Source organism: Sinohyriopsis cumingii, chromosome 9, assembly GCF_028554795.1.
Source record: "Sinohyriopsis cumingii isolate HCF-2022 chromosome 9, ASM2855479v2, whole genome shotgun sequence".
Taxonomy (NCBI): domain Eukaryota; kingdom Metazoa; phylum Mollusca; class Bivalvia; order Unionida; family Unionidae; genus Sinohyriopsis; species Sinohyriopsis cumingii.
Window position 1 is genome coordinate 55,558,204 of NC_142969.1, and position 15,678 is coordinate 55,573,881.

The 15,678-nt window shown below is 33.8% G+C and overlaps 2 protein-coding genes across 2 annotated transcripts; one reads left to right on the forward strand and one right to left on the reverse strand.

Annotated features, from left to right (window-relative positions):
• Positions 1 to 2,366: 2,366 nt before the first annotated feature.
• Positions 2,367 to 4,230, reverse strand: LOC149791854 (zinc finger MYM-type protein 1-like). Its single transcript, XM_089969485.1, has 2 exons — positions 3,487 to 4,230; positions 2,367 to 2,687 (listed from the first exon to the last, which is right to left on the reverse strand). The coding sequence occupies exons 1-2, from the start codon at positions 4,228 to 4,230 to the stop codon at positions 2,367 to 2,369; spliced, it is 1,065 nt and encodes a 354-aa protein (XP_089825611.1).
• A 4,341-nt stretch (positions 4,231 to 8,571) lies between these two features.
• Positions 8,572 to 15,007, forward strand: LOC149791855 (uncharacterized). Its single transcript, XM_089969486.1, has 4 exons — positions 8,572 to 8,772; positions 13,491 to 13,580; positions 14,328 to 14,487; positions 14,832 to 15,007. Exons 1-4 carry the CDS (start codon positions 8,656 to 8,658, stop codon positions 15,005 to 15,007), a joined length of 543 nt encoding a protein of 180 aa, XP_089825612.1. The 5' UTR covers positions 8,572 to 8,655.
• Positions 15,008 to 15,678: the final 671 nt, after the last annotated feature.

Here is a 15,678-nt window from a genome sequence, read left to right on the forward strand (position 1 = left end):
CGGCTTTATGTCCCAGTGCTACTCATCAATAAAACCTGCCACACTGCAGACTTGATAGCGATATGACTGACAAACGGTTAATGCTACGTCAAAAATCTAGATCACACACACATGCACTAACGCACAGTGTATCTTATTTAAATAAAATTATATTATGATTTTGTATATTTGTAATTATAAGATCGAGCCAGGATGTGATACATACATTGCTCGAACATGTAAGATATCTAATTAAGCACGCACTGTCCAAATAGAACATATATCACACTGACATTTATATTTTGATAGGTCGAAATTGAGCTAACGAAGGGCAGTATGGCTTTTACACTTAATCCTTAACCAGTCAAGCATTTCTGCAAAACGTTCGGACGAAAGCTTTCATTTATTGATCGTAAGTTCGTAATTACTTTCCTCCAGATAGTCACATTCTAATTCTCTCGTCCTGCACGCTGGGATATCTAACGAATTAATCACATCATCCGTACAAGCATCGACAAACTTGCACCCATCAACATGAAAAAGAATCAAATTTGCTTTCCAATATCATGATGTAATCAAACATTTTATCGACTGGAACTTTACGACTTTCTGTAAACTCGTATGTTGCTCTCGGTATGGGCAGGTGTTTGTTGTGTTCCTTTTTAGTTTCACGAATACTCATGAAAAGATGTAATTTGGTACGGACAACATCCAGAATATGGCATGCTGTATCGGTAGGGGAGACTAATCCCGTTAGTACTTTTCTGTCAACACAAAAGCCTTTGTCCTCTGAAACAAACAAATCGGTAAAAACTTGTCACAGATTGGTACAATCAGAAGGACATAAGAAATGATCGTGATACAAATATGATTAAAACACACGAAACTATTATGTACCACTATTTGTCTCCTTCTGCAAAATATATTTTGGTCAAAGAGGCATTCTAAAGAACTAGATGTAGGTTATAATGAAACTGAACGGGACATTTCTTGGTCATGAACCAAACTAGATCTCAAAGGTTCACATTTTGTTTAGACATTATCTGCTTTATAAACAGACAACAATAACACGCATTGTGTGCTAGTTGGTGAGATCGGCCGTGGAATTTAATTACACTCTTATAGCTGACATCTTGGTTCTGACAAGACAATCCGTCAATAAAGTCTTCTTAAATATCGGTTACATGTAGCACTTGTAACATTTCTTGGGAAGAAGAAACATCAAAACAAATTTGACATCTTCTGCCACTTAACTTCTCCAAGGCCTGACTCATACAGATGTATGATAGCTCGTTCAAATGTAACGTTATTGACAACAAAATGATGCTTACAGTATTGACCAGTGTCACTGAAAATGCAAACACCATTACTACATTTATGGCTAGTTGTTAAATTAAATACCAGCAATAAAATATATTTCCTTTGTGACCTGTTTCAGACTGTTAACATGTAGGAAAGGTGGCGAGGGTTATTTATACCTGAGGAACACCAATCACCTTTGTTGATAAGGATATGCATTGTTCGTCCGTGTTATTAAATTCATATCTATTTGCTAATTGATCATGCAAGATGTCACATAATATAATTTTTTACTAGGTACGGACAATCCAGTGTATGATTGTATACATTAAGGAACTATACCATTCCGTTATATCCGTTGCTGTACTAATTAAATTAGTACAGCAACTTACTAGATTGGGGTTCACCTTCGTTACAGTATAGTTTATAGGAGGTAAGTGAGCCACTAAGAGTCAAAGATTCGTTCACAATTAATTTACATTTATGAATAAACATCTCGTTCATATAAATGTGTCAAATTTCTTGGATACAACCGATCTATACAAAGGTCAGGATCACCACAATACCAGATGGTCTCCACAATTTTTAAATGGACATGAAAAATTAAGACGGAATGGACTCTAATAGTAACAATGAATAAACTATTGTTTTTAAATGTCGGAAATACATCTCATGAATAATTGCACAGTTTATAACCAATTGAAACTCACAATTACTTGGATTTAGTAGACCTAGATCTAACGAAACTGTAGATTTTAGAGTTCATACATACATACATACATACATACATACATACATACATACAGTGCCGGATTTCGGACAAATGAGGCTATGTGCTAGTTAAGTTATGAGGCCCCTTACTTGGGTCCTGAAAGAGGTAGGCCCGGTAGGCCTACACAGATAGTCAGGCATACATACTCAGGAAGTTTAGGAGTAGTTAAAATAATACGTGTGACCTGATCAATCATTATTTTTACAATGATGATCGATGAAGAAGTTTACTGTTTACACAAAACAGTCAAATAGTCAAATTGCCATGTTTTCGTATTACCCTGTTAAGGCATGTTTACATTTTAACAGTAGGCTATTTAATGTCGGAACATCTTCCTTTGAGCTTTCCTGACTGCAAACTCATCAATGATGTCATCAAAATCAATAAGTCGCAGTTTATCATTCTCTATACAGTGAATACTCAGACCAGACAGCCGCTCTTGTGACATTGTTGAACGAAGGTCACTTTTGATCCTTTGCAGCCTAGAAAATGATCTCTCTCCAGAACAGTTAGTGACCACCAAACACAGGAACAATCTAAAAATTGTTTCCACGTTTGGGAAAGCAGCCTGAATTTTCTCCTGTTTTGTTATCTGGTACATGTCTTGGTGGCTGAAACTTTCTTTTTCTGCATGAACCTGTTGACATCCAACTGGAAGGTCAAGAGTTCGTCAACAAGACTGAGATCAACATCCTTTGGATATTCTTGTTCTAGTCTCTTGACACCATGGAGAATTTGTTCCCTCGTTGCTTGCAGGTCAATTAAAAACGAGAAATTGTCAGCAACACTCCTATACACAATAGCTCTTGTTTCTAAATTTGAGTGAAGAGCATCAATTACAGGTATAAATGAATGTATCCTAAACTTATCTTTTGGAGGAATTTCAATTTCATCCAAGGCTTCAGTTGCAATGCCATGATTGTATTGTCGTTTTCGTGCTCTACGCCTTCTTTGGAGAGTTATGTACTCTACATCAGGTAGAGTAGTTTTTGCTTGCTCCTCAATCTCATCAAAGTTTTCCCATGTGTTGGAAACAAATTGCAGAAGTGGACTGTTTAGGCTTGCACACGTGGTCAATGAAATCTGTGTACTTTGAATGGCATTACTTACTTTGTGAAACTGCTCAAGCAAACCTGTCCATAGATGAAGATGAACACAAATTAAAATTCTTCCATTTTCTGCAACATATTTTGAGCTTGTCGTCTAGTATCACCCTTTTCAGTGTCATACTTATGGATGTGACTGAGTGCTTCAAGAATCTGAGCATAACTTTCACTGATGGCTGTCGTTGCTCTGGCATGGGCCTCTCATCTTGTGTCAGATAAATGTTGCAGAACATTTTACTGTGGTGGCAAGAAGTTTTTCAGCACTGCCCACCGTCTTGAAGAGGCTGAGAAAAAGCAATAAATTTCATTGACCACGCCAAAGAAATTCACTGCATCCAGGCATGAGTCAACTGCAGCTCTTCCATCCAGATTTAAGGAATGTCCAGCACAGTGAATAAATTTTGCAAACTTATTCTTTTCCAGAATTTTATATTGAACGCCATTATACTTTCCAGCCATGTTAGATGCATTGTCATATGATTGACCCCTGCATTTACTGAAATCAAATTCAAGTTCTTCAAAGAAGTTCAGTATCAATTCAGCCATTCCTTCACCTGTGTGATTCTTCAGTTCAATAAATGTCAAAAATCGTTCAACTTGTATTCCATCAAAGGCAGAAACATATCTAACAATTACAGTGAGTTGATCAACATTGGAATCATCAGGTGTTGAATCGACCGATACACTAAAATACCTTGCTTCTTTGATTTCTTTCACTATTTCGTCAAGAACGTTTTTAGCCATTAGCTGGATAACTTCTTCACATGTGGTTTTGGATAGGTATGATGGATGGCCAGATCTTTTATTTCCATACTGGTTTATGTGGGTACATAAGAAGGGATCAAATTTGACAATAAATTCCAGCAAATCGAGAAAGTGTCCGTTGCTTGGTGAGCCGAAGGTTTCATCCTCTCCTCTAAAAGCCAATCCACGTTCTGCCAACAGACAAATCATTGCCATCACTCGTTGAAGTACATGCCTAAAGTATTCCTGTTCTGCTTTGACTTGCTCATCAAGTTTTGTTGTAAGCGTCTGACCACGTTTTCTTATTAAGTAGGTCAACATAGAGTCCATATGACTTTTTGAATTTTCATGGGTCTTAATAATTTGAGGATGAGACCAGTTATCAAATCCTGAAGAAGCAACTGTCGTTGGAGAAACATTCTTAGATAATTATGAGAAAGGTTTGCACACAAAACAGTAGACTTTCCCTTCTGTTGGAGAATATACTAGCCATATACTTTATCTTAGTGGAGAAGAATAAACTTCTTGAGCATGAACGAGTTTGGCTTTTGTAGGTTCGCTTCGAAGTTGTGAAAGGTCTATCCCAGTGTTGACATTCCAAAGGGCCTTTCTCAATCCAGTATGAAATTTCTTCATTGCTCAATGTGGTCCATAAACCTATATCATTCTTGACAATGAAATCAGCAGAAGAGCCAACACTCGCTTCCGTACATTTGGTGAGGGAAACTGAAGCTTCCGTGTCTGTGGATCTACTTGTACTTGGAGTTACTGACAAATGGTCCTAAGTGCCACTGATACTTGGAGTTACTGACGAAGGTTCTTGAGTGCCACTGGTACTTGGAGTTACTAAAAAATGTTCCTGGGTGCCAAGTAACGCATTTGAATCTTCTGTATCTGCTGTTGAACTTGTTTGTCCCGGGTATGCAAAGCCAAATGATGTGATTGGCTTTAAACGTTTGACTATATCTTGTTGTTCTTTTTGGCGTTTTATTTTACTTGTACCACTTTCATATCGTCTACGCATTGTTAGGATTAAAGAGCTGGAGCAGTAATATCAGTTGTTTGGATTCGATTCTGGGAACTGAATAATACAAATTTTTAAAATCAATATGTAATAAATCAACAAAAGAAATTAACAATATAATATCAAAAATTAAAACAGACGGTTGGATAAAAACATGCAACAAACTAGATCGAACTTACAAAAAATACGCCAGAACATTTTGGCACCACGTTAACATCATCACTCAACGAAAAACAATGACACACACAAACATTCCTATACAACATAACAATCATAGATTCATCAATCATACCGCATATACTTCGCAGCAAAAAGCCAAATTACTAGCATATTTCTATAAATAACTATCTACTCCGGCTATACTTCACACAATAACAACATAACAACAAAACCAAACATAAATCAACAATCCTCAGCACACAAAACACAGACACAATACTAACAGACCCAATCACTACATCTGATATGCAAGAAGCAATACAAAATCACAAAGACAACACGCCAGGTTCAGCCGGAATTAATCAGACCACTCAGAAAACCCGCCACAGGTGGTACTGCACCCAAACACTACAGTCCAATTTCACTTTTATAACTTTTAGGAAAAACATTTGGACGTTTTGACTTTTGAAAAACATTTGAAAAATTCATCGTAAAATTTTTTGTTGCCAGGAAGATGGGGCCCCCCTGGCCAACGGGGCCCTGCGCTTAAGCACACCTAAGCACAATGGTAAATCCGGTACTGCATACATACACATACATACATACATACATACATACATACATACATACATACATACATATCTTTGAGATATCACCATATTATCTTTGATTTTTTAACACGAAACAGATTGAGTATTTTTTAAAAACTATTCCCATTATATTCCCCTTCCACCGGGTAGATTCTCAGTATGTATGTATGTATGTATGTATGTATGTATGTATGTATCTATGTATGTATGTAGTATGGATGGATGGATGGATGGATGCATGCATGCATGCATGCATGCATGTATTACTGTTATGACTGATCGGCCTGGTTTCAGGTGGTACATGATGATATATATCTGCGGCATTATATCCCAGTGCTTGACATCAGTATGAACTGCCACAATGCAGACATCATAGCGATATGAGTGAAAATGTTTTGAAGGTACACGTTACAAATCGAAGTCACACTCACACACACGTGCAAACGAACACACATACACATACACAAACACATACCCACACACATATATATATATATATATATATATATATATATATATATATATATATATATATATATATATATATATATATATATATATATATATATATATATATATATATATATATATATATATATATATATATATATATATAATACGCTATATAAAACATACTACAATTACATGAATATAATCAGGGATCACTGATATGTTTGCAACTGAGCTGTTGTCTGATTGACATAACTTTCGACCAATAGTTTCGCTATGAAAAGTGAGCCGTGGCAGGAACGAATTGGTCGTCACCTTTAGAATCCTCCCCTTAATACATTATACATTAGGTAGTTATTTGTGCATAAGCCTATTAGTCTTCCAATATTCTCTAGCAAGTCATGACTATGGAAAATTATATCTTCATTTTTGTTGTTGGTCTATTGATGCACATTTTGTCAGGTACGTATCTAAGCTTGAACTATATATTTAGACAAGTACATGAGTTGCTAAATCTCTCTTTAGAGCTTCATATTTGTATTCTAGCACGTTTGTTTAATTTCTGGTATATATTTTGAGGTCGTCTTAACCTTGAATATAATGTTGTGATAGTAATTTTTATTAGAAAATGTGTCCACTACGAATTTCAAACTGAAACTTGGTTTTAATCCATTAAAGGAAGCTAACCAATAGCGCAATATGTACCTGCGTTTTCTACATCAATATGATAAGTGAAAATCAGAAAACTAAATAACGTTTCTTTTTCCTCGCTTGAAATTTTTGGACCATGGATAATCTATGGTGTCCACATAGATTCAAGAGTACATTTGGATGTATGAAAAAAAAATGTGTCTATAAAGAAAGTGACGTTGTCATTTGCTAATCTTTTTTTAGTAGCTAAATGGCTCTCCTGCACTGAAGTATTTAACTTTCGCTCAAACAATGTTGGTATTATTTGCATGCATTGTGTGAACACTCGCAAACGAGTAGTTTCAAAGGACTAGACAAAGCTTTGATGAATTAGTACTTGCCCAATTTTATTAAACAGTGGGGATGGCCATGCCGTCCATTATGAATTTATTTGCTTCACAATTCCTATTACAATATTATGTTCACATTGTACTTCATCATTTTATGCACAAATATTACAATTGACTGTGGCTGCAGGAATGAAAAATGTTTCTGCATGATCACGTCAGTTATTTTCATCTACCGTTTCTGAACTTTGTGTACTTAAGTAGCTTGTGGTAAGAAAACCAAACATAATTTCACTCTCCAAAGATCATACGTCAGCCATCGTAACTGAAAGAAGAAAATGTTTGCTCATAATAACTAGAGATTTCCACAATTGCAGCGACTAAAAGTGTGTGAAAGTCACTCCAACTGAAAATTGGATAATTGTTCCTGCAGAATAACTGGAGGTGTTCATTAAATACTATAAAATAACGTTACGCTTCTGGCTTTGTGTAATAAAGATCCATATTGTGTTTTAGTGATGAGGTCAATGGTCATGATTGTTGCAAATGAAATATTAAAAAATGATATCTTGACAAGAATTTTACTTTCATCAGGATGGCTATTGATTAGACGGCAAACGATGAAAGGTCTACAGAATGATTATTAAACACCGTGCTATATGTTGAATTTTCTTATCGCCACAGTGGCGATATCATTTTATAGAACTAATTTGTTTTCCCATGTATGTAGCACATCTGAAATAATCGGACCTTTATTTCCATATCTATGACTTTTCCGTTTTGTTTCTTCTTCTGTTCTTTCTTTTTATTCCCCCTCTACCCATCCACATCGGGATGTACAGAGATTAATGTGTAGACTCTAGTGTATATGAAGGCAATCATTAAGGTGCCTTCAAGAAGTGATACAAAGTGTATCGCCACATTGAATAAATATATCCCTCTTTATATATGTAATTTTATTATTATTTGTCTATGAATGTATGTATCAGCGTTCAAGGAGAAGTTTGGCAGAGTAATGGCCATACATTTCATCTGAAATAATGCAGCTTGGAATCCGTCTATCTTTAGAACCTTCGTACATTTCCATTAGTAAAACTGAGCATTATTATTATCATCATCACTATTATTAATATAATCATTTTCGTGACATTTGAAATTATTATTATTATTATTATTATTATTATTATTATTATTATTATTATTATTATTATTATTATTATTATTATTATTTACGGAATGCTACTGACTCATTAATAAGATGGCTGATAAGTGTTAGTTTTTGATAATCATGTGAATATTATACAATGTTATGTTTGTTGTTTATATATAGTGAAAGTAACGTGCACCAAGTTACTCTATCACGTACATTCGCTCTTTCACTTTATTGACATTATTTTTTAGAAGTTTTCGTATCTCCATTTTATCAGCGGCAACGGCTTTAGAAAGGGTCTGGCTTAAGGACGTGACTGCACCATTGCTGACTGGAAAACGTACGCTGAGTGAGACTGACCTACCTAATGAGTTAGTGTTTCAACTTACTCGCCGTTCAGAAACTATGTACTTAAATCTGAGAAGAAATCATGACATCAATCCAAATCCTAATTTCTATTTTGCACGAAAGTTGAAAAACGGTCAATCCGTTTTGGTGAAAGCACGCAACGTAGACAAAGAGGTACGTTTACGACATTTTACAGCAAACTAGTTTGGTTAAATTAGTAGCTATCATCACAAAACATACCAGCTGTTAATACCATATTTATGGGGCTTTTATGACGCATATAAAAGTTTATAAATTCGCGTGGTTGTGAAGTTTGCAAATCTTGTAATATTAGCTCTAAGAACATACTCTCCTGATGCTGATATTTTGCTGATTACAAAATAAAATAATAGTTAGAAAAGGGCCGCTGATATGAAGATTAATTTCATTTTTACCTGCGCATATTTTATGTTATGCAGAATTGTAAAAGCATAAACATAACTTATAAGAAAATTAAGAGGTAATTAAATTCAAACAAAGCATTTATCTGTCTCTACTTTGTGTAAACACTTTCAGATTCACTTTAATGATACAAACACACATACTAACAAATGTACCGTAGATAACGGACAAAGAATAATGTTAAAAGAGGAGAATATAACAGAAGTGAAGCATGAATTGAAATTAATATCTCTGAAACGAATGTTGATTACATCGTTACCTGGTTGATTCATTTCATAGCATGTGAGAAGGAAATGAAATATCTAGTTTTAGAAGGAATTAAGGTATCTAAATATGCAAACTAAAAACAGAATATTAATGATGAGATTTAATGACAATTTTATAAGAATTGCAACTTGGGACAGATTGTGTGATGGTAATAATGAAAGGTTCGGATACGTCTGTATAAATGAACTATACTGGAAGAAAAACATTATGTCGGAAAATTAGTGAATTTGTTTACATTAATGAATGCTTTGACCCAATGACTGACTTATTAAACGGATTTTTGAAGAAGTAGAGAAACTGAGTACTTGATGTTTGTTCGATGGTGTACGTTGGTTTAAAGAAATCCGCTACACAGTATCTCCATGCGGAAAATGTAGTCACGTTGGGTTCAATTAATGCTTCATAATCCGTGCCCATATTTTCCACGAAACAGTACACTGTATCCAATCTCACGGTGTCCATGCTCATACTATCCATACCACAGTATCCACACTAGAGTATCCATGCTCACAGTACCCATCCCCTTAGTATTAATGCGTCAATATATTAGCTATGCTGCAGCATCCAGGGTCATAGTTTCCTTGATCAGAGTATTTATATTCTGGACCATGTAAAATGTGTCAGTAATACATGTTCCACAGGAAGAAAACAAAATCAGCCCATAACATCAACGTATAGATAACTTCCATCCGCATCAAAGAAATATACAAATCTTAGTTTAATAAGTATTTTGCAAAGGATCATATAAACGTGCAAATCATGTTATGCTCTTCAACGATATAACGAGTTCAATTCAGTTGATGTTGATCATATTTGTGGAAAACGAAAACTACAAATGACGGCTTAGAACCATTATCAGCTCACCGAAAGGTGTAGACTATATTGATAATAATAAAAATTCAATTACTATGATGTGCAGCTGATAAGTTTCTTCCTTCTCTAGTGAGACGAGCTACATATTTCGGAGTTACTTTATGATTAAAAGATAGAAAATGCCTCCAAACAATGAAACACTTAAATCAGTTATTTATTGGAATATGTGGATATAATTGATAAGATCGATGAATTATCATTATACATAAAAAGGAAGTTGTTTTATAGCTTGTAAACGCCTTTATTTGTAATGCATGTATCCTTTCTTCGTTCATCAAAAACATATCCGTGGTTTCTGTAAATTGTTGTATCAGTAGAAACCCATTTGAATAAACCATGTTTGGCAGCCGTTCTTTAATAATAATAATAATAATAATAATAATGATGATGATAATAAAGTGGACTTAGTACAGAGACTCAACATTAGCAGCTCAAAATGCTTTATAATATTTTAAGAATTGTGATAAAAAACAACACAAACGCAGAAAATTCTGTGCAACTAGTTTCGCATTTAATATATGCTTCTTCAGGCTCGAAATGTTTTTCTAAGAATTGTGATAAAAAACAACACAAACGCTGATTTTTCTTTCATGCCAATAGATATTGTGCATGGTGACATGAATAGACTCATAATGATTTTTCTTTCATGCCAATAGATATTGTGCATGGTGACATGAATAGACTCATAAACTGTTTGGTTTAGATTTTTAGATGACATATTTATGATCTGGAACCATTGAACTGAAGAACTAAAAATATTTATTGATCGCCTGAATCATTTTCATCCGACAATTAAATTTACTTATACTGCATCAAGTACGCAAGTTTCATTTTTAGATGTAAATGTAATAAAACATATTGATAACACTATCTCTACAAATATTCATATCAAAGAAACTAATATCCACCAATATGTAGAATATTCTTCATGTCATCCCATGTCATGTAAAAACGGCATATCATATAGCCAGGCCAAAAGATACCGACGCATTATTTCAGATGATTGTCAATTACAAAATTCTTTGAATAAATTACGAACTTATTTCCAAAATAGAAATTATCCTACATACATAATTGATTCTGCACTGAACAAAGCCCTTAATCGTACTCAACATGAGGCTTTAAACGCAGCAGAATGTAAAATAGAGAGAGATGTAATTCATTTCACAATACAATATAATCCTTCATTACCTAATATAGGTCGTATAATTAATAAATATTATAGTCTCTTAAATTTATCCAATAAAACTAGCGTCAAATCACTTTTCAAAATTAAACCAGTTCTCGCTTATAGAAGACCCAAGAATTTGCAAGATTTTTTAATCAGAGCTAAACAGACAGAAAATAAAAAAATACACTTTTCGTCATCTAAATGTAACAGACACCGGTGTTCTCAATGTGCAAACATAAGAGAAAGTACTTCTTTCAGTAGTGCTAATACAAAAGAGGTATTTTCTCTACGCGATAACACTAACTGCATATCAACTGATGTGATTTATTTAATAACCTGTAAAAAATGTAGCATGCAATATGTTGGACAAACACTACAACAAGTCTCTAAGAGAATGAATAATCATCGCTTTCCTATAAAAAATTATAGAGATCCTCAGTTTTCCTCTAACGTTTCAACACACTTTAACACCAATAATCACTCTCTACTTGATTTTTCTTTCATGCCAATAGATATTGTGCATGGTGACATGAATAGACTCATAAAAGAAACTTATTGGATTCATAAGTTATATACTCTGTATCCTAATGGACTTAATGCTAATGCACTATATAAAATTGTATAATTTACATTGATTTTTTGTATATCCTTTATAACAATATAATTATATGTATGACTGTTTGTCTCTAGTGGACATGCAATTGGAAATAAACCCATTTTGGGTTCAGTGATTACCTTTCTAAAATCATCTCACAGACGGAATGCATCATCTGGTGTCGTCACAATAATACATTTGACCGACAGTTCATTTTACGTTTCCAGTAAGTATTGAATTTTCACTCTCACATAGCAAAATTCAGGGGATTCATCCCGTAAAGATGATGTTTCAGAGGTGTGAAATCTACAATTTCATGGTCATGATATATTTGTATGTGCTGGAACGAAAGGAAACTTATTATATTAAACATCTAAAAGCTGGTTTCGATCATTGTTTTATTGCATTCAAAGATTTAAAAGTTTCTAGTCCAGATTTTTAATATTTCTGATCGTAGTAGATTGGTTATATGAGAGTCAGATTGCCTTTTAATGTTTAGATACACATTGCTTGGGAAAGGTAAACTAAATTGATCGAACAATCAAAACAGATATGGGATATCTCTATCAAAATTCTATTTAGCATATAAAACATTGTTTGCTTGTCCCTCCAAAGAGTGTTAATTTTATTGTTTACGTCATGTCCTTATTATTAGTTGTATAAATACCAAACATGTTCTTCAACGATTGATGAATTCTTCCCAAAGACCCCTTCCTTTCAGCGTGATAGGCAGAACATTCAGGGAGTTTGATGCCTAATTCATGCATTAATAATTCCAGACAAAAATAAATTGCCCCTTGATCAGGCGGGATTGATTTACGTAGTCCATGAAATGTAAAATAAGCTATCAAAGCTTTAACTATGGTTAATTTTTATTATTTCTCAAAGGAATTGTCTCGTCTAAACGCACACAATATTGTGAGCTGATATTGATTGTCTTGCTTGGTCTTAGATTAGGGACTGTACACATTCTTTGATTAATATGTTTAATTGTTCCTAAAATGCAGGAATTGTTTGCTCGTGAGTCGTACGTATCATCTGATTTGGTTTCCCTAAATTCCCTATGATTTTACAAATGTGACAAGAACAGAAGTTTGGCCAATACTAAGACAATATAGACGCACATTCTTCTAATCTTTGTTCTAACACAAGGTCTCATATGACAGTTCCCATGTCTCCTCATACATGTTCGTATAATATTGACACCATGTATGGCGCTTGATAAAAGTTTCGTCAAAGGTTCTCATGTTCTAATATTTCTTGGAAAACATAATCATACAGCTAAAGAACTGCGAACCTACTCAACAGCAACAGGGCTTCATCTTCAAATCTATCAGTTTGTATATCTACGTAATACATACAAATACCTAGCACCAAGCACATAAATAATACACATACATAGTATCATACCCACTTACCTGCGTACATCCAGAGCTACATATGTGCAAATTACATGACTATCCAATTTTGTATTTACATATTTCAATACTGTATCTACCTGTCTTCGAATATACATAAAAAATTGATGCATATTTGTTTCTACAGAATGTGGCTTATTACCAGGACATAAATAATGGGGCATTTGTGACTGCCCGATGTGTCAATAAATGGAATGAACAGTGTGACATAACCATCGTGAGTATAAATTGAGACTAAAATGTCTAGAGGAGTATTAATATGAATATATATCATATGAATGTGGTTACTTGTATGCTCCTGATACTAATCCTATGAATATTCTTCTTTATAAGTATTAGTAGTGTTGAATTGCCGTAAATGCGTATATAATAGAGACTGACATATTTAGTAGCATAATCAGGATCAAATTTAGTATCGTGAAGATTTGAATTTCCGCTATTATCACCATTATCACTAGTATTAGCAGACTAACCAATATTATCAAAACACGTATCATTATTATTACCACAATTATCACTAGTAGTATCACCTTATGACACTTGTTGTCTTTGATCTTATTAACCTGTATTTCCGTCTCACACTCTATACCACTGCTCTTTCTGTATTGTTATAATTTTGTAAATGCATTACTAAAGAGCAAATGAGTATGCAGACAGTACATAGTCTGATAATCGTGTATGAGGATTAGATAACGAATTAGGATAGACACAAATGATAACTGATTAATTCGTTATCTCAAGCGTATTTTATAAGTTTTAGTATATCACTTATTTCATAAAATAGTACGTATCCTTGTTAAAATCTTTCACGACTCTTGATACCACCATATATGTGTGATTCGTATTTCCTCTTCTGGTCATATAACCTCCAGTATTATTTTAAACGAAAGGAAAATTAGTTAAAGTGATTACTAATAGTAACAGAAACCCACTTGGACGATATTTAAATAAACATATGTTTTAGAATGGAAATATACGAATACGAGACGTAAATTACGGTCTTGGACCAGCGGAAACTGATGTTGCATCAAGAAGCTTCTTCGAAGATCCAGGTCATCATGGTAGACAATATGTTCTCGAGGACCAAACACATGCCCAACAAAAATACTCACTCGAAAGGAAAGGTTAGGAATATTTTATGTTATTGATGTATAAAGAATGCTGAAATAATCTGTGCATTGTAATTTTATTTCAAGAATTCACAAAGGTGTACATTATTTATTTATTACACACATTTAATGTAATATAACTAATTATTTCCATTTGTTGTCACTCTTGAATTGAAGGAAATTTAGAACGGACGAAATCACTGATAGATCAATATGACTAAGACCTGTCTTTCTGGTGGGACCTTAGTCTAAATCACTATTCTATTTGGTTTGTTGGTATGACAGTATAATACAATGATGAAATATAATAACACTTACGTCATGATCTTTGTAGCTGATAATAAATATATATTCTACAGGTGCAGCTCAGGAGAATGAGATAAACGTACAACATAAATTTAGGAGTCTTCGCCGACATTTCGAAAACCAGCACAAACAAAAGCACAAATCTCCCTCAGATGACACGTTATCATCCCGAATAGGATCAGCTTTACATAATAGAGCGGACACAGGTCAGTATAGTCATAGCACATAATTTGTGTATATGAGGATTGACATATAAATCACAATGAGAATGACAAATTGAGTTTTAGTACGGTACATATATCTAATAGTATTAAGCACTGCATGTTTTAGTACGGTACATATATCTAATAGTATTAAGCACTGCATGTTTTAGTACGGTACATGTATCTAATATTATTAAGCACCGCATGTTTTAGTACGGTACATGTATCTAATAGTATTAAGCACTGCATGTTTTAGTACGGTACATGTATCTAACAGTATTAAGCACTGCATGTTTTAGTACGGTACATGTATCTAATAGTATTAAGCACTGCATGTTTTAGTACGGTACATATATCTAATAGTATTAAGCACTACATGTTTTAGTACGGTACATGTATCTAATATTATTAAGCACCGCATGTTTTAGTACGGTACATAGATCTAATATTATTAAGCACTACATGTTTTAGTACGGTACATATATCTAATATTATTAAGCAATACCTGTTTTAGTATGGTGCATATATCTAATATTATTAAGCAATACGTGTCTTAGTTTGATACATATATCTAATACTATTAAGCACTACATGTTGCCTACGAATTTAACTTAGTATGAAAGAATATTATATTTTTCATGTAACTCATTCTGAAGACAGCAACGACAAATTACGTTAAATATCAAAATGGTAGATA